Source organism: Psammomys obesus, unplaced genomic scaffold (genome assembly GCF_907164565.1).
Source record: "Psammomys obesus unplaced genomic scaffold, mPsaObe1.curated_primary_1811, whole genome shotgun sequence".
Taxonomy (NCBI): Eukaryota; Metazoa; Chordata; class Mammalia; order Rodentia; family Muridae; genus Psammomys; species Psammomys obesus.
This window is the reverse complement of record NW_026590767.1, coordinates 10,539,043-10,560,210: the sequence shown is the minus strand read 5'-3', so window position 1 is coordinate 10,560,210 and position 21,168 is coordinate 10,539,043. Positions and strand designations below refer to the sequence as shown.

At 51.3% G+C, this 21,168-nt stretch overlaps 2 protein-coding genes across 3 annotated transcripts in view; one reads left to right on the top strand and one right to left on the bottom strand.

The window, feature by feature from the left end:
* Positions 1-527: 527 nt before the first annotated feature.
* Nkx6-2 (NK6 homeobox 2) lies at positions 528-2,090 on the top strand. Its single transcript, XM_055608824.1, has 3 exons — positions 528-1,189; positions 1,271-1,443; positions 1,642-2,090. Exons 1-3 carry the CDS (start codon positions 784-786, stop codon positions 1,894-1,896), a joined length of 834 nt encoding a protein of 277 aa, XP_055464799.1. The 5' UTR covers positions 528-783; the 3' UTR covers positions 1,897-2,090.
* A 1,656-nt stretch (positions 2,091-3,746) lies between these two features.
* Positions 3,747-21,168, bottom strand: part of Inpp5a (inositol polyphosphate-5-phosphatase A) — a 184,442-nt gene continuing 167,020 nt past the window's right edge. Inside the window, exons 12-16 of one of the 2 annotated variants that reach the window (XM_055608822.1) lie at positions 18,304-18,377; positions 8,336-8,447; positions 5,854-5,922; positions 5,176-5,212; positions 3,747-5,041 (exon numbers count right to left, since the gene is read on the bottom strand). In XM_055608822.1, the coding sequence (XP_055464797.1) occupies positions 4,968-5,041; positions 5,176-5,212; positions 5,854-5,922; positions 8,336-8,447; positions 18,304-18,377 (366 nt within the window). In that variant the 3' untranslated portion in view covers positions 3,747-4,967. Of the gene's footprint in view, positions 5,042-5,124; positions 5,213-5,853; positions 5,923-8,335; positions 8,448-18,303; positions 18,378-21,168 lie in introns of both variants that reach the window. The other variant, XM_055608823.1, reaches the window with a different exon arrangement.

Here is a 21,168-nt window from a genome sequence, read left to right as displayed (position 1 = left end):
GACTAAAAGAAAAGTGATACACACAAGTACAACAGCCCGCACCACCACCAGCTAGGGAGGCCAAGGCGTCGCAGGGCGAGGCTTTGGCCCCGGTCCAGGATGGAGGCCCCCCTCCAGCCCCCGACCCGTGGTTTCCAGCCGTTCCAGGCTCTTCCCTGAACTAGGCATACTGAGCTTGCGAGGTGGATCTCGAAATCTACATTCTTTCGGTCGATAAAATACGTTCTCGTATTTTTTCCTGATTTTTTCCCATTAAAACCTTTGCCTAACTAAACTCCCATCCAACGGGATTTATTTCATCTCTGGGGAGATAAATCAGGGGGCAAATTTACAGCCCCGGAGGCACCTGCCGGACTAATGGGCCCTTCATGGAGTGCACGGCCGGCGGGGGCGCGCGCAGACGGGGCCGGACGTTGGCCAATGGCCTGGGCGCCAGCGCCTACAGCCAATCAGCAGGCGCGCCGCGCCCAGGCCCCGCGGTTATCAGTGCGTCTGTCCCGCGCGGCACCGCTCCGACCGGCCCGGGAGCCGCCGCCGCCGCCGCCGCCGTCCACTCTAGTATCCCTGCCTCGTCTCTGACCGCCGCCCATTCCGCGAAGCAGCCGTCGGTCCTTCCGCTTTCCCTCCGGGGGCCGTCGGCGTCCGTCCGAACGCGCGCTCCACCGGGGCGTCCCGGGGCTGCAGGGCGCCCTTTCGGCGCGGCGCGCAAACTTCCCGAGTCGGCGCGCGCGGGCGGTGGCAGCGGGGCCCGGATGGGCGCCCGGGTCGGAAGCGGCGGCGCCCATGGACGCTAACCGCCCGGGCGCGTTCGTGCTGAGCAGCGCGCCCCTAGCCGCGCTGCACAACATGGCCGAGATGAAGACGTCGCTGTTCCCCTACGCGCTGCAGGGTCCGGCCGGCTTCAAGGCGCCCGCCCTGGGCAACCTTGGCGCGCAGTTGCCTCTCGGCACTCCGCACGGCATCAGCGACATCCTGGGACGGCCGGTGGGCGCAGCGGGCGGCGGCCTTCTGGGAGGCCTGCCCCGCCTCAACGGGCTCGCCTCGTCCGCGGGTGTCTACTTCGGGCCCGCGGCCGCCGTGGCACGGGGCTACCCCAAGCCGCTGGCGGAACTGCCTGGGCGCCCGCCCATCTTCTGGCCCGGGGTGGTGCAGGGCTCTCCCTGGAGGGACCCGCGCCTGGCAGGCTCGGGTAAGTGGCCCGCGCGGGACCCGGTGAGGACAAGGGGCTGGGCGCGAGCCGCGGACCGCGCTCACCCGCTCTTCTTCTCAGCCCAAGCCGGCGGGGTCCTGGACAAGGATGGCAAGAAGAAACACTCGCGGCCCACTTTCTCTGGCCAGCAGATCTTCGCCCTGGAGAAGACTTTCGAGCAGACCAAGTACCTGGCAGGCCCTGAGCGAGCGCGGCTTGCGTATTCCCTGGGCATGACCGAGAGCCAGGTGAAGGTGAGCGCAGAGGGGTCGGGGGCCGGCAGTGCTGAGGCGGGGCCGGGAGCCCGCGTCCTGCGAAACGGCCGGCGAGCTGCGGTGCGGGGAATGTTCTGGTGCCAGACGGTCCCGGAGTGCTGGCCGGGCGCGGCGAGCCCCGGGGCCCGCCTGCCGATCCCTCTCCAACCCCTTCTCTCCCCCGCCCCCCTTCCCCAGGTATGGTTCCAGAATCGGCGAACCAAGTGGCGCAAGCGGCACGCGGCGGAGATGGCGTCGGCTAAAAAGAAGCAGGACTCGGATGCCGAGAAGCTGAAGGTGGGTGGCTCTGACGCGGAGGACGATGACGAGTACAACCGGCCCCTGGACCCCAACTCCGACGACGAGAAGATCACACGGCTTCTCAAAAAGCACAAACCCTCGAACTTGGCGCTGGTTAGCCCGTGCGGCGGCGGCGCGGGGGACGCCTTGTGAGGACGCGGCCAGGCCAGAGAACCCGGGAACCGGGGCGCGCGGCCTGCCCCGACGCCAGCCGCCCAGCTGCAGTGTGTATATATATATTTTTACAGAATAAGTTATAAAGCGGACGTTGGCGCGGCCCCGGCGTGAGGTGCGGAGTGCGGGGTTTGGGCCGGTCACTTTGTATAATCAATAAATTATTTAACAAGTCCCCGTCGGAGCCGTGGCTCCCAAGGCTGCACATCGTGTTTCTTCCCGTACGGAGCTGGCGCCAGCGAGCGGGCTGGTGGCAGGACCCTCCGGACCCCACTTTGCCTGTTCTCCCCGCGGGCGCCAGAGCCTGGCGCAGGGGGGCGCGACAGTGCTTCATGACGACCCGGGGCCCGTGTGCGCGTTCGGTTCAGAGGCCGAGCGCGTGGTCCCAGAGCGCACGGTGATGGCAGCTTGCAGGAGCGCAGAGGCGATGAGGCTGAGCATCCGGAGCCCAGGCCGAGGGAAGGCAGCTTCCGCCGCCCCGGGAAGGGAACGGCAGCGCAGCGCAGTGCTTGAAGGAGCCGGAACCAGCAGTGAACTCGGAAGAGACCCCCAAGCAGGTATGATTTTCATTTCCTGTGGCCAGAGGCACGGCACCCGCCGCAGTGCGCCCGGGGATGTAACACGCTGGGTGGCCCTTGATTCGAATGAATGAAGCTGGGGCAGCCATTAAAACCTATTAGAAGGGGTGCCCAGAATCCAGTAAGGCTCTGTCCCCATCGCAAGCAGCTGGCACCCTCGCACTAGTTTTTTGTTTTTGTTTTTTAATATTTCTTTTTTGTTGTTGTTTGTTTTCAACCCGGGGCAATTGAGTGTGCCCTGTTCGTCACTGCCCATGTCCTGGTTTCGGCCAAATCAGGACTGTCTCAGCTTAGGCAGTGTTCTGTCACAACAGGTGTTTTGAAATAATTAGTTTACCCAGAATTCCAAATATTTTGAATATAATTACTAAACTGCAGCAGCAGCCCCAGAAGATCAGTCTAAACAGATAAAGCATGTTTTTTAAGGGGGAGGGGTGTTGCAGAAATGAGAATCCCCGCTGAAGCAGCTCTCAGTCTTCAGCCCTGACACCCCCCACTGGTTTCTCAGAGGGCTGACAGGAGGGCCCTCAGCCAGGGTCACTACCACCTGAGCTAGATCCGCGGCTGAGACCAGTGGTTCATGGCCAGCCAGGTAAGAGCCTGGTGCCCTCTCCACCCTAGGGCTTCAGGGCTACCATTCCCTGTATAACAAAAACCCATCTTCAGCCTCATGCAACACCACACACCATCTCACACTCCTCAGATGCACCTTAGAGCACTGACAGTAAGCGGTAACAGGAGCTAATCCCAACAAGATTAGCTTTTTTTTTTTTTTTTGTGGGGCCTTTAAAAATATTTGTTAGAACCATGAAAAGCTTAATGTCTTGTTTTGCCTATTGTGCTGTGGCTCTGTCACCAAAGTCAAATGCTTCTTTTGAGCCACTGGCTGACTTTCTTTAAAAGGAAGCAATATTTTTTTTTCCCCATTTTAAATGAGACAGTGTGTTGTTTCTCAGCCAAAGTTCAGAGCAGAGAAATTTTGATAACGGTTTTGTGCAAAGCAAAAGAAAAACGTGTATAATTCCATCTGAAAGAGTGAGGGACCAGCCTTTTTTTGCTACAGTAAAAAAGTTCAAGAGGTGATTTTTTTTTTTTTTTTCTGGAGGGCTTGGTGCCCTGTGGCAGAATGGGACTCTGAAATTCCCAGAATCAGAGTGGGGGAGAGCAAACAGGGCACAAAGGAGCCCGCCCCTGGCACTTAGCATTTCAAAGGCATGGGAGAGTGAAGCAGGCAGACAAAGCAGCAGGAGCTGTTTTCACCATGATCAATTTTATTGCTTAGGAACCGAGCAGTCACTTCCAGAGGCCCTCGGAGGAAGGACCCACAGCTGGAACCCACAGACAACCGCTGCGGACATGGCGCATTGGCAAGCAGCGACCATGGCAGTCACAGACCCGACCCTGGCATCAAAGACACAGGCCGGCCTTCAGGGATTTCTAGGGAAACCGACATTAACTCCGCGCCTCCGCCCCATCCAGGAACTGTAGTGTTCAGAAGTAAATCAATAAAAGCACGCTGTGTTTCCTCAGCAGGCGCCTTCCGTGGTACTCAGTGCTGGGTGCGAGTAAGGGCAACAGGCTGTGCCCAGCATCACCCGTCGCTTCTCTGCCACGTTTACACACAGCCCATGCTAGAAGCAATCTGTGGGAAGTGGACGAGGCTACTTCTAATTCTCCCACAAGATTATGGTTTTAATGTAGGATACTTGGCACCATAAAACGGTAACAAAAGACAGACAAAACGTTTTACAAAATTCTTAAAAGGTACACCCAGCCTAGCTATAAACTTCACATTCAGTTCTTAATATTACACAGAAAAAGGCAGAAGAGTGACAAGCTGCTAGTACAGGCATGTCGCAGGGGCCCCTCGCCCCTGGGCACAGGCTAGATCTTGTCTCAGGAACCGGTGCTGACTGCTGATGGACTCGCCATTCAACTAGACTTCAGTTCTGCCTGCTTAGGACACTCGTGCACTCATACTGGAAAGTATATTCAGCATAAGTTTTGGTAAGATTTATAAATTATTTTTAAAAAGTATATATTTATATGTATTTATATATATAAAAATGGAAAGCAGCTGCAGTGTGATTCAGACGCCATGTAACATGGCAGTAGAGTCAGACCTCGGGCCTCGGGCTTGAGCGCACATGGCAGCCGTGCCGCCTGGGCTAGTGCCTGGCACACTCCTCCTGGCAGAGAGGGACGCTGGACAGCTGGGGCTCTAAATGGAGAAGCTTCCTCCACAGACAATCGTTAAAAATGGAAAACTGTGAAGTCTAAAACACAGGCGCTCTGCTGTCTGTTAGAGTTTTGGCAATAGGACTGTGGCTTGATTAAACCCAATATGTCTACAATGTCACGTGACAGACACGACAGTGAGGTATGTGAGGCTTTCCGGAGGTCCGGAGGCTGAAGCGAAGTGTGGGGCCGGCCGTCTAGCAGGTGACGCTTGGGCGGGTTCCGATGCAGCTGTTAGGAGGATGAGTTCGATACACTGCTACAGGGAGGTCTCTCGAGGATCCTCTCATGGCGCTGGCACCTCTTCCCTGGAGTGGAATTAGTAATTTGTTAAAGGATCAAAGACACCAGGAAAGCTGCAGAAAGGAGAGCAAGGAGGAGCCATATTTACCACCACGTCACTGCACGACACAACACTTGTGCACATGGGCATGAGGTTTACCTGCCCCGGGTGCGATTCGGAAGGCCAGGAACACCGGCTGCAGTGGGAGAAAAGGGGGAGGTCAGCGTGCACACTCTGAGGCCTAAAGCGCCTGAACTTGGGGCCCTCACATTTCCTGAGCATCTGGAACTGAGTCAGAGGAGGTGAAGGCCAGTCTCGTGTGCAAAGTACAGATTGAGACAGTTAGCCTGGAGCTGGGAGCACCCAGGACTAGGTATGCAGTGTCCCTGGCTCAGAGCCCTTGGATGTGGAAGATGTAGCCTTATCTAATTTGTCTGAGACTTGTCACATGGACTCAGTAACTGGGGACTGTAGGCCACTCCTGGGTTCAGGGGCAGTCACACGGGAAGTGTGTGAGGATGGTCAGTGTATACCTGGTCTGTGAGACACGCATTACCACACTCTGACAGATGTGAGTTCAGCATAGATGGCCAGGAACACAGTCCCAACGTATACTCAAGAAGCAGCCTTCAACCATAACCAGCTGACGACAGGTCTTACACACAGGGAGATTATCTTCTGTTACGACTGATCATTTCTTCTGCTTACTCTCCACCCATCCTTTGGTAGTTTATTGAACTAAATTAACTCAGATAAACTTTGCTTGCTTGGGAAAGCCAGACTAAAGGAGATGGTGCCCCCACCCACAGGGCCCCAGCCACACACTGCATACATCACCTTGTGATCTCCCATGCAGACATTAGGCCCAATGTGGTCGTAGGTGGCAACCTTCTCCTCGCTCTCTGACTGGAAGCAAAGAGAGAGAGGGGGTGTGTAGGAAGGCTGAGGCAATCTGCAGTCCTGCCAGGAGGGAACAGGCAGGGGCTTCAGGGGATCAGAGGTTGCAGGAAGGCCTGGTGGCCTTGCTATAGCTCAGCATGTGCTTGGCTCTTCTGCTTCTAGAGGACAGGGGCCAGGTCAGCCGAGGGGTCAGGACTCCCCCAGGTATCGCCTGCCTGTCTGCTAGCACAGAGCCCTAGTTCCGAAATTAGTGACACTCTGTCCTTGTTAAGGGTGTACCCTTAAGTTCATCTGTTTCCCGTCTCCCCTATTTCCACTTGCTTCTAAAAGCCTGCTTTATTAACCTAGAGCATGATGTCCAAGGCCACGTATGCATATTAATTAACAGCTCCACGAACTTCCTGGCAGACCCTTGACTTTGGGTTGAAAGGCAGAGGTTTTGTCAATGCTAATCAGTCAGTCAACTCTGAGCAGCCTGGAGTTTCACACCCGCAGCTGAAGCATCTACAACGATAAAGTTAAAACTGACTTATCTTTAATGCAGTAGGAAGCTTAAGGTCAGATTTACTTCCCAGCATGGTCGCCTGACAGAAAGTAGGAAAACATAACCTTCAGCACCGCAGGCATGAACACTTGCCCATCTTTCAGGAGCATGTGTCCGACTCCCCGGAAGTGGGGAGACATCCATCAAATGCTGCATGGTAATTTACAAAGGCAGCATAAAATCGTGGGTTTTCAGCTGCATAATCTTTGGACAGATAAACAAATTACAGAGGGGCTCAGACAGGACGCAGGCACACCTCACTGAGCATTTGTCACCGAGGCTCCCAGGCACCCCGCCGCCTTGGCGTTTGAGGACTAAGGAAGCAGAACAGAACATGATGAGGGCACCAGCGCATGGCATGATGGATGGTACCAGGGAGGCAGCCTGAGGCATTCTGGGGGTGGCTTACTGCGGGGCCCCAGAGACTCCAGTGCCTGCAGGCAGAAAACCTAAAGGCTTTATTCTCGGGTGTGGATAAAGGGCAGGGCTTGGTCTGCCACTGTGGATTTGAGGTATGAATCCTGTGTCGGAGACCCTGAGATGTGTGTGCAAACAGGCTCCACTTGCCTTCCAGGAGCTGTACATAGCTCCCCACATGGCTCCTGGCAGCCTTCTGATCACTAATGCAAGTGCACTTATCTTAGGGACCTTACCACAAGGTGCACCTTTTATGATCTTAACTGTGGTGAATGACGTCAGTGTCTTCTGTCCACCCTCAGTCCCATGGAGGGGCTGCCTATTGTGAAAAATTGGGTGGCTCTACTATATTTCTAATTCTTTTACTTTTATCTCAAAGCTGATGAGTAGGGCAGGTCACAGATAATGTAGCTTCAGGGTCCTGAGTGGGGTTTTCCTCAGAGATGGCATCACACTGGAGCACATGCTCTGTCCATAAAGCTAGAAAGTAGGACTGTGTGCCAAAGGCTACTGCAGACCCAAGGGGCTTCTGGCCAACACCCTTCTTTGGTTCTGGCATCACTGCCTGAAAACTGTCCATGGCCAGAGCCAGAACAACAGCTGCACACACCATGCTCTGGAGCACAGGAGTCATGGAAAACCTAGTATCTGGGGGAACAGCAGCTATACAGTGAGGACCAGCAGAGCCTCAGGTAGAGGACGACAAGGCTATCCCACAAGCTGGGGAAAGTTTCCTGAGGACCGCAAGTGTGTGTATGGGTGTTTCACACAGAGACAGCTCGCAGCAGCTCATGGAGACTATGGTGCAATCAAGGGGCACGGTGAAGGAGGGAATCCACGAAAGGAGCTCCTCCCTCTCCAGCACAGGATTCCAGCAGGAGGGATGGGGCAGCACAGCACACATCCTCAGCCCACTGTAGGCACCTCTCCCACGTCCTCCTCACCAAGGACCCACACCTCAATCTGACTGTGCCTCTACATGCACCTTTCCAACGGCTGTCCCTGCATGAGTCTACCCTTTTCACTGTTAGATCTGCATGGATGGAGCTGAGAGGCAATTCACATACTGGTGCTTTTCAAAACATGCAATTTATATATAAAATATGGAAACTGAAAATAGGAAATCTGAAAACCCTCCCTATCTGCACATCACCTCTTCACCCTGACCCTGCTGGGCCCAGTTGTAAACTATTTTTGCTGTACATAAGCTGTTGGTGCTCCCATAAACCCCCACAGAAAAACAGAACACCACACAATAAATTACATGTTAGACTCTGTGGTGACCAGGGGCTTTATGCTTCTAATAAGATAACAGTGGCACCTGCCCGCACCCGAGTGCTAGCTGAGAGGTGATGACTAAGCACTTCTCTTCCACTCATCTTTCAATCAACTGGTTCTACTCAAGTGTCCTCAGGCTGAGTGGTCCCTCTCCCTGGCTAGCCCAGCTCTCCCTCCTACCTTAAGAACCAGCTCCTTGGCAGACAGGGACATGAGGATGCGGTCACACCAAGCAGGGCATCTCGTGTTCATGTACTGCTCTCCCTGGCTGGAGTCCTCACTGTAGGGGTAGCTGTGGAGACATAGGAACAGAATGTCTACTACGCTCTGGTTCTAGAAGTCGTCTGAGCTCTGGAAGGAAGGGTGTGCTACTATCCAGGAAAGAACGCACACAGAGAGTTTTCTTGAATATAAAGCCAAACTTGAAACCCAAGTGTCCCCATCAAAATTAGTTCTGCATGTACCTGTATATTGCATGGGTAAGGCTGGCTGGTTCCTATATATACCCCCTGACTCACACCGAGGCCTCTGCACTCACAGCCTGAGCTGTGGAGAGGCCTGCCTCTCACAAGCAGGCCCCCTGTACCTGCCATCCCAGGGGACCTACCAACTCACCATCCTTGTAAAACAATAACCCCACCACACACGGGCACACGTGCAGGACTGCGCTGCACAATGCATCCTATGTAGAACTGGCTGAAGAAGAGCCTTTTCCCAGATTTGGCTGGCCCAGGTGTTTGCATGTCCACACTGTACATGGTTTTCAGAGCATAAAGACTCTCTTTCAAAGTGCAATGTGTTTTCTCGGGTCAACTCCAGAGTGCCATGTTTATGCTCAAATGTTCCTGTTGGTCAACTTCAGCTGAGAGAGAAGGTGACTGACTTTCCAGCCAGTGGTGGTCAGGCCACCTATCAGCTGGCAACTATGGGAAGGGGCTAACACCACCAGCAGGCCTGGTCCTAATCCCACTGCCCTAAGGGAGCTGGGGGCCTAGTATCTCCCTAGACCTCAACCATCTAAAGCTGGCCGATGCCACATGAAGTGTGTTTGCAGAAACCATGGCTTGTGACCCATGCCGCTTGTAGATTACCTCTTTTCCTGGTTAAATTTACCTCAAGTTGGGCTAAAAGTAAAATCTGTGTAATTCCTTCACGTAGCATTATCATTTTAAAGAATGAAAAAATTTCCTGCCTCCTTTTCAGAAAAAGCAAAAGTCCAATGGCCAATCTCATTTCTGTATATCACAGTGACAATGACCTTGTTCAAACACTCCTCAGTTCACCCAATGGGTTGTGAGTCAGGAAGCATCTCACTGGGCACATACATGTTAACATGGCCACTCTGAGCTGTGCCATGAACTGCAAGGTGGGACCACAAGGTCTTCCTGTCTTCCATGATGGTGAACAAACATGGCAGTCTCTTTCAAAGGGAGAAAGCCCCACAGTGAGTAAAACCAGTGTGATGAAGGCTAATGAGAAAAGCAAGGGCTCAGGTACAGTGGGGCTGAGCAAGCCACAGGGCGATATGGTTCAATCCTCCTCTATGGTTCTGTTGGAATAGGAAGCTGGCTGCTTTGACCAGGCACAGGCTGCCTTGACTCAAGAGCTCTTCCCCCAACTCACACACAGAATACTCACCTACTGGCAATCCCAGTGGTCCAGCAGGGTTCTGGCCAGCTGGTTCTTTTACATGGGCTATGTGGGCTCAGGAGTGAGACCTCAGTAGGCAGAGTGGCGTTGCTTGTGCCTACTGCCATAGTCTGGCCTTGGTACTGTCTTCAGATGAGAGGTTAGGTGTTCAGCTAAATGCACAACAGTAGCCCAGTGAGGCCCAACTTAAAAAGCATCACTGGGAGGGGCCAACTTGGGAACAGGACAGAACAGAGCATACTCTTGGTTAAAAAAAAAAAAAAAAAAAAAAAAAAAGCAAACTAAAAGTGCGTGTATTATTATAGGGCAGGTGTGCGCCATGGTGTGTGTAGGGCAGAAGACAACTTGTAAGAGTTGGTTCTCTCTTTCCATCACCCTGGTCCTGGGGATGGAATCCAGGTCACCAGGCTTGGTGGCAAGTGCTCTTACCCGCTCTGTCATCTCACAGGCTCTTAGTTTTGTTTTTTTGGGGGTCTTTTTTTTGGGGGGGAGGGGTTGTTTTTGAGATAGGGTCTCCTGTATCCCAGGCTTCCCTTAAACTGTGTAGCCAAGCTTGACCTTGAACTCCTCATCCTCCTGCCTCTAGTTCTCCTGTGTTGGGATTGAAAGTGTGCAGATCTTGTACTTAGCATGCTCTAGTACATAGCTCCCCACATGGCTCCTGGCAGCCTTCTGATCACTAATGCAAGTGCACTTATCTTAGGGACCTTACCACAAGGTGCACCTTTTATGATCTTAACTATGGTGAACGACGTCAGTGTCTTCTGTCCACCCTCAGTCCCATGGAGGGGCTGCCTATTGTGAAAAATTGGGTGGCTCTACTATATTTCTAATTCTTTTACTTTTATCTCAAAGCTATCAGCCATCACCTCATATCTGACAGCAGCCCTGACATGGTTCTTAACCACGTCCCTGGAGATCCTACTGTCCTAGAGATCTTGTTGGGTGCGTTACTGGTAGCCCCGGACCAGCGTCTAGTGGAAACACGTGCTGGGTCTGAGCGTTGTAGGTGACTTCCCAGTGAGTCTGTAGATGTGGGAGTTCTGTCTCCCAGGCACAGTGAATACCAGGAGAGCTTGTGTGGACCTATGAAGCAAGACTGGTTAGAAGGCAAGAAGAACCCTTCTGTCACCAGGGGCAGGACCTGCAGGCAGTCACTGATTGGACTAGGCTCCTGGATGAGTTAAGAGAGAACAGCTGGACAGACAGGAACTGTGCACCTCCCATTACTACACTTAAAAGGTTCTGGGCCCCATCTTCCCTTGGACCCTGTGTGACTCAGGGCAAACTCTGGCTGCTGCTGCAGAGTAAGCAGGAGTCACCTCAGCTTCACAGCCTGAGGTGCTATCCAATACCCACAATACAAAATCAGGAATTTCTGATCCGGGCAGGCCTGGGGAGGCCAGCACGGGGTGCGTAGCCATTCCAGCTTCTACTGCGGGGCTGCTCAGCTGAGTACAAGGCCTGGATGTGGCTGCATGTAGATGATTAATGCTAGCAAGGTTGTGCATGAGGACTTATCTGGAAACAAACCCTAAAGGGGTGGGAGGTGGGGCAAAGCAGCCCTATCTCGGCTCTGTACAGCTCTGGGAATAACCGTCATAATTAATCGCAGTACTGATAAAATTAACAATTGCCCACCTGTGCTGGCTCCACACAGCCTCCCTTCCTCTTTGCCCCTCAAACTCGGTCAGGATGTGGGCAGCGGCCCTTTGCTGGCTGTTTGCTTGCAGCCTAGGCTCAAGATCTGGGCGGGCTAGGCTTGGATAGTGTTGCCATGGTCCCCATTACCACACTGTGGGAAACACAAAGCCTGTTGTGTTTGAGAGTCCTAGGGTGCAGGCCTAGGGTGGTGGGGAGAGGAAGCCAGTGTGATTCACATCTTTGCTTCAGTTCATGGCCTTCTTGGGCCACGGTAGAACAAGCTAAAGAAGGTCTTTAGGAAAGACCAAGGCTGTCCTCAGAATGGGGAGAATAGACGGGCTGAACCCCACTATGCCAGGCAGGGGCCTCTCTGCTTTCACCTGGTGAAAGGTCACCTGTCTCAGACCCACACTGCTTTTAATGTTGCTGTGCATGGTACATCAAAGGCATGGCATCAAGGGAAACTTAGTCTTGGCACAGAAGGAGTTCCACTGGAGACACATCTATATGCACTAAGGTCTAGAGACACAATGAACAGACACTAGGTTCCAAAGATACCAGCTGCTTTTGCAATGTCTGAAGAGGGAGGGGTGAGACTAAAGCCACAGAAAGGAAACGGAACACCAGGATCATGGTAATTCTGAAATGCTTAAGTAGACGGCCCAAGTGGCTGAGGTGCCCAGGAGTATCTTGGCTGCTGGAAGTGTGAGGCTGGAGCCTGCCCTGGCTCTCTTTGCTATGGCTTCAGGGGCAGCTTGCTTATGATGGCTGTCAGATGACCACAGCTTGTAGGCATGGATTCTTTGCCCACTGGTTCACTGACTGTCCCCGTGCTCTGCAGACTCTGTGCAATCAGGACCTAGTGAGAGACCAGTCTGGGTTCCAAGCCAGGGATATAAGTCCTGTTTCTGGATTTTTGGCAAATGTGGCCAGTGCTGCTTTGAATGCTGAACTTGCTGGAGGTGAAACATCCATGGTATAAACATGTGCGCCATTTAAAAATATTGCTCGTCTGCGACCTGTTCACTGCTGAGAGGCGAGCTCTTCGCATTCAGTGTTCCCTGACTGTGTGCTCCAAAGGTTCTAATCTGTCGAGAGCTTAAACTGCCCCTTCTAAGTTAAGGTTTGGATTGGGCAAAGTGCACACAGGACAGAAATTCATCAACAGATCCCACTGAAGATGGAAGATACTAATCTGGCGCTTCAGTAGGGCTGGCCTGTGGTGAAGTGCACATAGGATCTCAAAGGGTCCACTTCATATTGGCTGCCTCACCTATACTCTGATTGTGGATTTGTTCTCAGGGCCTGGAAGTATCTGTGCTTTTGTGCTCCAAATGTCTATTCCACAACTCACGGGCATTTTGGTCATTGCTGCTTTGGGGCTACTTCTTGGAGTTTGGTGTGTGAGCCTCTGGGTAAGGGAATTCTAGATCCTTCCAAGATCCAAGAGGTAAAACCATTCATAATGGGACCAAGATGATAGTGGTTTCCATGGTGCTGATTCTGCACTGATGAGGCAAAGGTTACTACTAAAAAAGCCAAGGTTTCCTGGGCAAGAACCAGGGCTCTGTAGCATCACCTTCAGTGCCACATTCACAGCAGGGACAGACACTTGCATAGGATAAACAATTGCCCTCCCAAACCCCAGTCCTGGAAAACATGGTTCCTCAGAATAAAAGATGTAAGAAGTGAGTATCCAAGCACTTCATGCCCCAGGCCAGGCAGGTGGCATCTCAGGCCAGTGCTGTACACCTGTACAGCTGCCTGTGTCTGGACAATACCACTCCTGAGGCAGGCTGACAGGTAAATTCCGCTCAAGAAAGCACAAAAAGAGCTGTCTTTCTGGGATTGGATGTGATGGTGTTAGTGGCTAACCACAAAATTCACGTGCTCAATGGGACATTGTGTATGAGGACATGTCTGCTGAGGTCTATGTGTTCTGATGAAGGTGCCATGTGCTTTGGAGTGATGTCTAACTCCTGCTCCACTCAGCACCCACCAAACACCATGGGCCAGGTCCACTCAGAGCCCAGAATAGGTTCTCAATATAGCATTGTGGTGAGGTGACAGGTAACTGCTCCTTCTACAAGTCAGCAGAGAGAAAAGCAACGTATCCACAGCCAGGGGAGAGGGTTTTCCCTGTACACCTGCCTGACATATATCTGTCACTTGTCTAGTCAAACTTCTAAGTAAAGTCATAAATGTTAGAGGTTGCTGTTCTTTTAACTTTATTTTTGCTTGGAATTTTTTTTTCATTACAGTGCTACTTAGCTAACATGTAATGAGTTGTTTATTATTATTATTATTATTATTATTATTATTATTACAATAAAGTCATAAATACTTAAAGACCAGCAAGATCGGTATGTAAATATACATGTCACCAAGACTGGAAACCTGAATTTGACCCCAGAATCCAGGTGGTAGAGGTTAGGTTCCTTAAAATATAGAAAGATCTTGGAAAGTGGAAGTGAAAACGAACTCCATGAGGTAAGTAAGGCAGAACCCTGGGTGGTGGGCAGGGTTGCATGTTCTGTGGAGACTTCCTGCCTATCCAGTGTGGCCTGTGCCCTCAGAGATGAACAGAAGCTGCCTGGTTTCTGACACATGCAACCTGGGTACTCAGGAACATTGTTCTGCATGAGCATAGCCTCACCTCAAATGGCCAGCAAGCCTCACACAGGTTCCTAGCCATAGAGAAACAAAATCAAGATGGGAGTTCTAGACCTCAGGAGCTGCTTTGAAAGTGAGCAGTGTCACTCACCCATAGTGGCTCTTAGGTCAGTAGAGCAAGCATGAGTACTTTAGATTCACTCCACCATCTAGGCATCTTGGTAATGGGAATGCAAGAATCCTGAGGAGGGGGTCAGGGTAGTTGTCCAACGGTCAGACTTTGGGCCTAAGAGGTAGAACTCTATCTTCAACAAGAGGGTACAGTTCTGAGGAGGTCCCAGGGCTTCCTTCATGGGTCCAAAGTGTGTGGTGGTAGAGTTATCATGGCCTTCCCATATGCTTGCCTGTCATACCAGGTGAGGAGGTTCAGGCAGAAAGAAACCTAAGATGGGAGAGACACTGCTGTCTTCCAGGAAGGCTTCTCCCAGCTCATCTGAAAGCTTCCCCAGATACCACAGTGCTCAGGCTATGGCACAGCCTCCTGCCTGTGGAGCAGGGCGACAGCAAGGCTCATGTTCTCATGTTCCCTGGGCAGCATCTTTGTGGCCCACTTCTTTGCTCCAAGTGGAGTGAGTTCTGGAAATATAGTCTGAAAATAGCCAGCTCCAGTGTGGCCATCAGTGAAAGACTGCTTTATTAGCAGGTGTGCACACATACAACGGTACTCACTTATACACGTGTCTACTCACATACCTGCACATTCATGACTTCCTGGAAAACATGGTTTTTCATATATGCATGCCCACAATTTACACACCCACGCACACATGTGCACATCTATACACGGGGCCTGAAAGTACACATATGCACTGACATGTGCGTATGTATAAACACAGGGGTGCACATGTTCTGGCACAAAGGGACATGTCCTTGCACATGTGGACATCCTATATACGCATACACTATACCACACACATGTATACAAATAGTTCGTCATATACATCCTGCACACTACATATTCAGGGCCACAAAGTGCGCAGATGCACATGTACAGGTAAATATGAATACCAGTGATTTCTCTGCACACATCACCACCCATGCTTACCCACAAACATGCATGCGCTCACACACACACACACACACACACACCTATTTTTTGTGCAGACAGTATGCCTAAGGCTAGCTGGATAGCTGTTTTGTTTTTTTAAGACAGAGTCTCACTATGTCATTGGGTAGCCCTGGCTGGCCTCAAACTTAGGAAACAGACTGCCTCTGCCTCATGACTACTGGGATTACAGGTGTGCACCCTCATGCCAGCCGAGACTGTCTATTTCTTTAGAGTCTAAGAATGTATCTGGTACTTAGCGGGCCACACACCACCACTTCAATCCCCAGCCCTCTCCCAGCTTACACTCTTGCTTACTCCTTTCCCGTGGAACAGCTCTCCAAACCACACACGACAGCGCAGCAGGGACTATGAACTGTGTGATGCTTTGAGGTTTTTTTGAGACAGGGTCTCCGTGTATACTCCAGGGTAGCCACCACCTCCCTATCGGCCCATGTAGCTGAGATTACAGTCCTGTGCCACCTTTCTCAGCTTATCAGTTTTAAAAAACAGCTGAACCAACTGGGGAAGAAACATCAGTGCTTCCTGGGCAGTGAGAGGTATCACCAGTGTCCCAGGAAATGGCAGTGGAGGACATTGCATACACCCTGAGTTGTGAGGACAGGCTTCAGGAGGCTTTTGTTGAAGCCCATGCCAGAGATGCATGCTATAATTGGAGAGGCCTGTCCAGATATTGGACATAGCAGTTCAGTCTGGAACATCTCCCCTCTTTCCCTATCCATCTTAAAAACTTGAATGCTATTTCTATATGAAGAGAAATATCTGTAAAATGAGCCAACAAGTGCCTGGTGACGCCCCCCCCTCCCCCCATGTGCTCAGTGTGCACATTAGGATTAACAGCATACGGGTCCCATTTCATTGTTGGCCTTCCATTGGATGGCTATTAGGTTAAGGCTGTCTTTATCTTCCAGGCCAGTATGATGAAGAGGGCTCATCATTCACTTGGCCCCACCTCCACCCCCAGGATGCTACGCTCTTTTGTGGGCACTTTCCTCTGTTGCCTCAGAACACCCCCTATGGTGAATCACAAAAGAAACTCAGTTCTGAAGTAAGAGGAGTATGGTCATCTCAGGGTACTCTGGCACTCTCTGCTGTGTTAACCAACCGCCGAGTGGTGCTCCTGAGCCCTGTGCTGCACACACCCCTTTCCAGACATCTCTGAACACGGAGATGGCTCTTATGTCCCTTCCTGTTTGTGCAAGAGAGTCTGCCTTAAAAATCCACTGCTGCCTCTGCTCCCAAGTCCGGGGAATGTATCCCCAACAAGCAGTCTAGAGGGAATGGGTCTTCAGAGACCTTCAAAGTCACCTTCCTGGGAGGCTTGGAGCTCCAGGTGCTGGGTCATCATGCAGGGCCTCTTCTTGATAACACAACATTCAATTGACTAGAACATGTTCATGTGTCAAGATGTCTTCAACCCTGTGAGAGATAACACCTGCCAGGTGGGGAAAGCAGGTCTTTCGGTTGCCATGTGTGTTAGGGGCTCTCTCTTAGCTGCTCAGGCTTAGACAACAAGGTCCTCTGCATTTTCAGCCTGGCTAGGTCCTGCCCTGTACCTTTGGTGTGCAGGTGGCTTTCAAGACTGCAACACTGAGAGAAAAATCTCAGACAATGTGAAAACTCAGTCCACAAGTCTTGAGGGGGCAGGCATGTCTCCATCTCACTTAGACGCTGGGCCTCTTAGCTCTTGGTCATATGGGTCCCATTTCATTATTCATGTGTTACATTTCCACTAATACCCATAATCCACTGGGGGTATTCAGTGTCAGAGAGCCACATGAGGGTAAGAGCATCCTCAATGCTTGGCAGGATGTACTTAGAAAGTCACTTTGTTGCTCATGAGTGTGATCCAGGGTTCTGCTGGTTACTGCTGCCTTGTGCTGCAGGCCAGGTACTCTGGTCAGAGTCTCATGAGCACTGCTGCTTGGAGCCAGTATGTAAGTGTCCAACATGTTGGCCTGAACACTAAACAAATGTCTGGGAGTTACTAGGGCCCACGGCCCCCATTTCTCCATCCCTGAAACTCTATCAAGGCCCCTCACCTTAATCTCCTAGGGCGGTATGGGTGGACAGCTGAAAAGGAAAGAACCATAGAAGTCTAGTTTTGTGCAGGAGTGGGTCTCCCCTGCTGCCACATTTGACCATCTGGCACAGAAATGGGGCGATACTAGCAGAGAGGATAAAAGACAGACACATTTACTGTCGGACTCTCATGCTGAGGAAAAGATTCCTAGTACTTCCCCCGAGACAGCTGTAAAACAGGCACCAACAAATCAAGTTGATGGTATAACTCAGTTTGGTGGAAAGTCTCCTCACTGCTTTAGGTCACTAGACTTGGGATCTGACACAGCTAAAGGGTATTCCTTGGGAGGAGAAATACCCACAGCTACTGGAGGCTTGTACCTACAACTATCCCTTGTCGTCAGGAGCCACCTTCTGTACACTGCTTCCAGGAAGATGCAAAGGCCAAGAGGCAAAGCACAGATGCAAAGGATGGTGGGTAATCCTGCAATTGAGGTCCACTACACACCACACACTATTTCCTGTTAGGCCTTTCCCCTTCCTTTACACCACAGCACTCTGTGGCCCTGGATGTCTGAAGGGAACCAGTGATATTGTTGCAGACATCAAGATTCCAGGAGCACCAGCGTGAAACACCGAGCACTTATCTGCTTCAGAACTCCCCCAGGGAAGCAACACAACCATGAGTCTCAAGACTTCCAGAGATCCTCAGCCTGCTGCCCACAAAACCCACGCCTGCAAAGCTACACTTTCTTTTTCACATTGGAAAAGGGTATTTAAAAAATAGAATCATTTATCACTCACAGACAAGAGAAGGTATAATTCATACACATGGGTATATGCGTGTAGACAGATGCACACAAAACAGGTGCACATAGACAGACAGACAGACAGACTTGCAGCGATGCCATAGTGACATACACAGGTGCTATATAAATAGGGCACATACATACAGACACATGTTCACACGTTATGTACTTAGATACATGTGCACACACATGCAAATGGATGCACAAACCAGCACTGACATACAGGCACACCTGAGGAGGTTGTTGCGAAGGTTACCTGCTTGGGCAGGTGCAGGGCTCCTTACCTGGGGGGGAATGAGATGTCCAGTTCATACAGTCTGTCCTTAAAGACAGACAACTCCTTGTCAAATTCCAAGAGCTAAAGAAAAGAAAGAAGAAGACAGAGTCACTTGTTTTCCTCACTGGAAGATGGTGGTCTGTGTGCGCCTGGGTTGTGTGTAAATTCTTAACATCAGGAATGACCCTAGCACCTAGTGTGACCTTGCCCCACTCAGAGACCAAGATCCAATACCACCAGCAGTCAGGGGTGCCAGCCTGGCTCTGATATCCAGCTGCCTCTGCTGTGAGCAAGAACAGTGCTTGGGCTGCCTGGCCTTGCAGGCACATGAGATACAGGAACACTCCCCAGAGAGCACATGTCTCCTGAATCCCCTGGCAGTCCTTTTCAGAGTGAGGGAAAATGTGCAGTGCTGAAAGTAACCCTCGGAGTGAGCACGATCAACTCTACAAGGTGAGAGGCTAGCAGTCATCCGGATCGAAATGTTCACTTCCGCGTGCAGAGGAGGAGGAAGGCAGCCTGGCTCCCTCAGGAGGCTTCCATCGGAGCGTTGTGCCTGCTGGAAGGAGAGGTCCCCACCAGCCATGGCTCTGTCCAGTCACCATGAACACCCTGTGGGATACTATCCATTAATCATGTCCTACCCCACAGCTGTGTGTAGCCATGGCATTGCGCTGGGGCTCCCCTCAGAACTACACCGCGTCTTCACTTCTTCCTACCACTCATCCATCATTTTTGAATGTGCAATTACCAGCATGTGTACACTGTAATTACTTGTGTGCCAGCCTGCTACCTGCCCACCGGCATGGGGCTTCTGCCTGTGTGCCCCTCTCAGAGCTGCCTTCATCAGATCAGCACCTGGCTGGGCGCCACTCCTATCAACCAGAGTGACTTCGAACTGGATAAGGGTCAAGCCAAGGGCAACTGAAATCCCCTTCTGAGGAGATATTGTTTATGGGAGACGAGAAAGGGTAAGCCATCACTCCAGACATAGTCTCCTTATTTAATATTATAACCTCAGAGCCATGTGATGGCGTGCTGGATATTCAGACTCAAGCCAGAGGTCCTGAGACCCTGCCTGGCATGGCTCCAACACTGGCTCCTGTCTGGCACTACTATGGTCTTGACCACGTGAACAAAAGAGGAAGAAACATGTTTGCTTAGAGCTCTGGCCTGTGTGAGTCAGGAGCCAGTGTTCCCCAAAGAAACAGAGCAAGCCTGAGCCAGCCAAAGTTAGAACATAACCACAAGCAACAGGTGCACTGGACTAAAAAACAGGTAAATGCTAATAGCAGGTTCAGGAAAGTGTGGGTGGAACACAGATTTCCACCCTCCTAAATCCCTTCTCCTTTCCACATTTACTGTGGACATTTAAGGAGGCCATGCAGCCTTATGGGATCTCCTTAACTGGCTCCTGAGAGGTGACTGCACCTCTACTCTTCGAGGATGACTTCACTGCTCCTGGCTGCTGTGGTTCTGGACAGTCTACTGCCTTCCCATGAGTATATGGCAACTTCCTCGGGTTACTGTAAGATTACTTCTTCTACGAGATGCTCTGCAGTTTTCAATCAGTGTCTAAATTTTCCATTCTTGTAGCTCAGGATTTACTGCTTCCTGAGTGAAAACAAGCAAGTGATCTGCTGGAGCCCTCTGTTCATCCACCCTGTCTCTGCCCCATACCTTCTGCCACACCTACGTTTCAGTGCTTGCTTCTGGGCCACTCTTCCATCTATTCTCTAGTTTACAAATCCCTTCTTCAGCTATGCCTACTCAGCCTAGGCATTCATGCATTAATTTGCACAATTATGATCTTAGAAGCTCTGTATATCCTCAACTATCTGACATTTTCGAGGGTCTTCTGTGCCTCTGGCTGTTGTTTTTAGACTCTTGATCAAAAGTAGAGTACTTCTCCCATGTTCTGCAGATTGGGGTTGTGAGCTTGTCTTTGCTGGTTCAACTTTTGAGAAAATATCCACTCTTGGGAGATTTGAACTCAGGCACAGAAAATAGCAGACGAACTCTTGACTCCTTACAAGGGAGCTGTGGGCTGGACATCCACTGTCCTGTGGTCACCTGGTGGCCTGAGACCCACAGTCCTGGCCTGACATCTTCTTGGGCTACAGAAGCCATCAGGTTTCTTCTTCTTGCCTTTGTGGGTTCTAGGCCTGGCTTGCTCTGCCTTCCATCCTGGCTCTGGTCAGACTTCTAGAAGCAACAGGGATGCAAATGCTGGGAACACATATAGACACGGACCCTACAGAGACTAAATTGAGACCAACATGATTTATTTAGCCTTGGAGAATGAAGCAGTGTTTTTGTGCAAGGTCAATTGTTGCTTAGGGGTGAGCAGTCACTGTCTTTAGCTGCCAAGATTCACAGGAATTTGTGAGGACAGAAGGGACAGCTGAAACATTTGGGTCTTTAGGTTGTACCTTTCTCTACCTTGTAGACTCCTCCTCTGCACCCACCATGTGCCAGAAGGCCCCTGGGCATGAAGAGAACAGATAAACAGAGTTGGCCAAGGGTCCACGCCCACCTACTAGTCAGAGAGTTCAGCTTTCCAGTTCTTCAGCTCTGCCATGGCACCAGTACCCAAGCCATGCTATCAACATTAAAGCTCCTGCCTCAAGTCACCATCGTTAGTATTGTGCATCATCCTCCATACAGGGCAAAGCTGCTACTGCAAGAACTTGCCAGAAATGTTCAGCTAATAATGACAGACCCAAGTATTAACCCACTGCACACATAGGCACATGCTCCAATAAACACAACCAAACACAAGTTTGTGAGAAGACCATGTGAAGGAAGCCTGGGCTGGCGGTGTATGTGTGTGTGTGTGTGTGTGTGTGTGTGTGTGTGTGTGTGTGTGTGT

Coding starts and splice junctions, on each gene's coding strand:
- Nkx6-2 (XM_055608824.1), top strand. CDS start 784: ATGGACGCTAACCGCCCGGGCGCGTTCGTGCTGAGCAGCGCGCCCCTA. Junction 1,190..1,270: donor CCCGCGCCTGGCAGGCTCGG/GTAAGTGGCCCG, acceptor TCTTCTTCTCAG/CCCAAGCCGGCGGGGTCCTG. Junction 1,444..1,641: donor TGACCGAGAGCCAGGTGAAG/GTGAGCGCAGAG, acceptor CCCCTTCCCCAG/GTATGGTTCCAGAATCGGCG.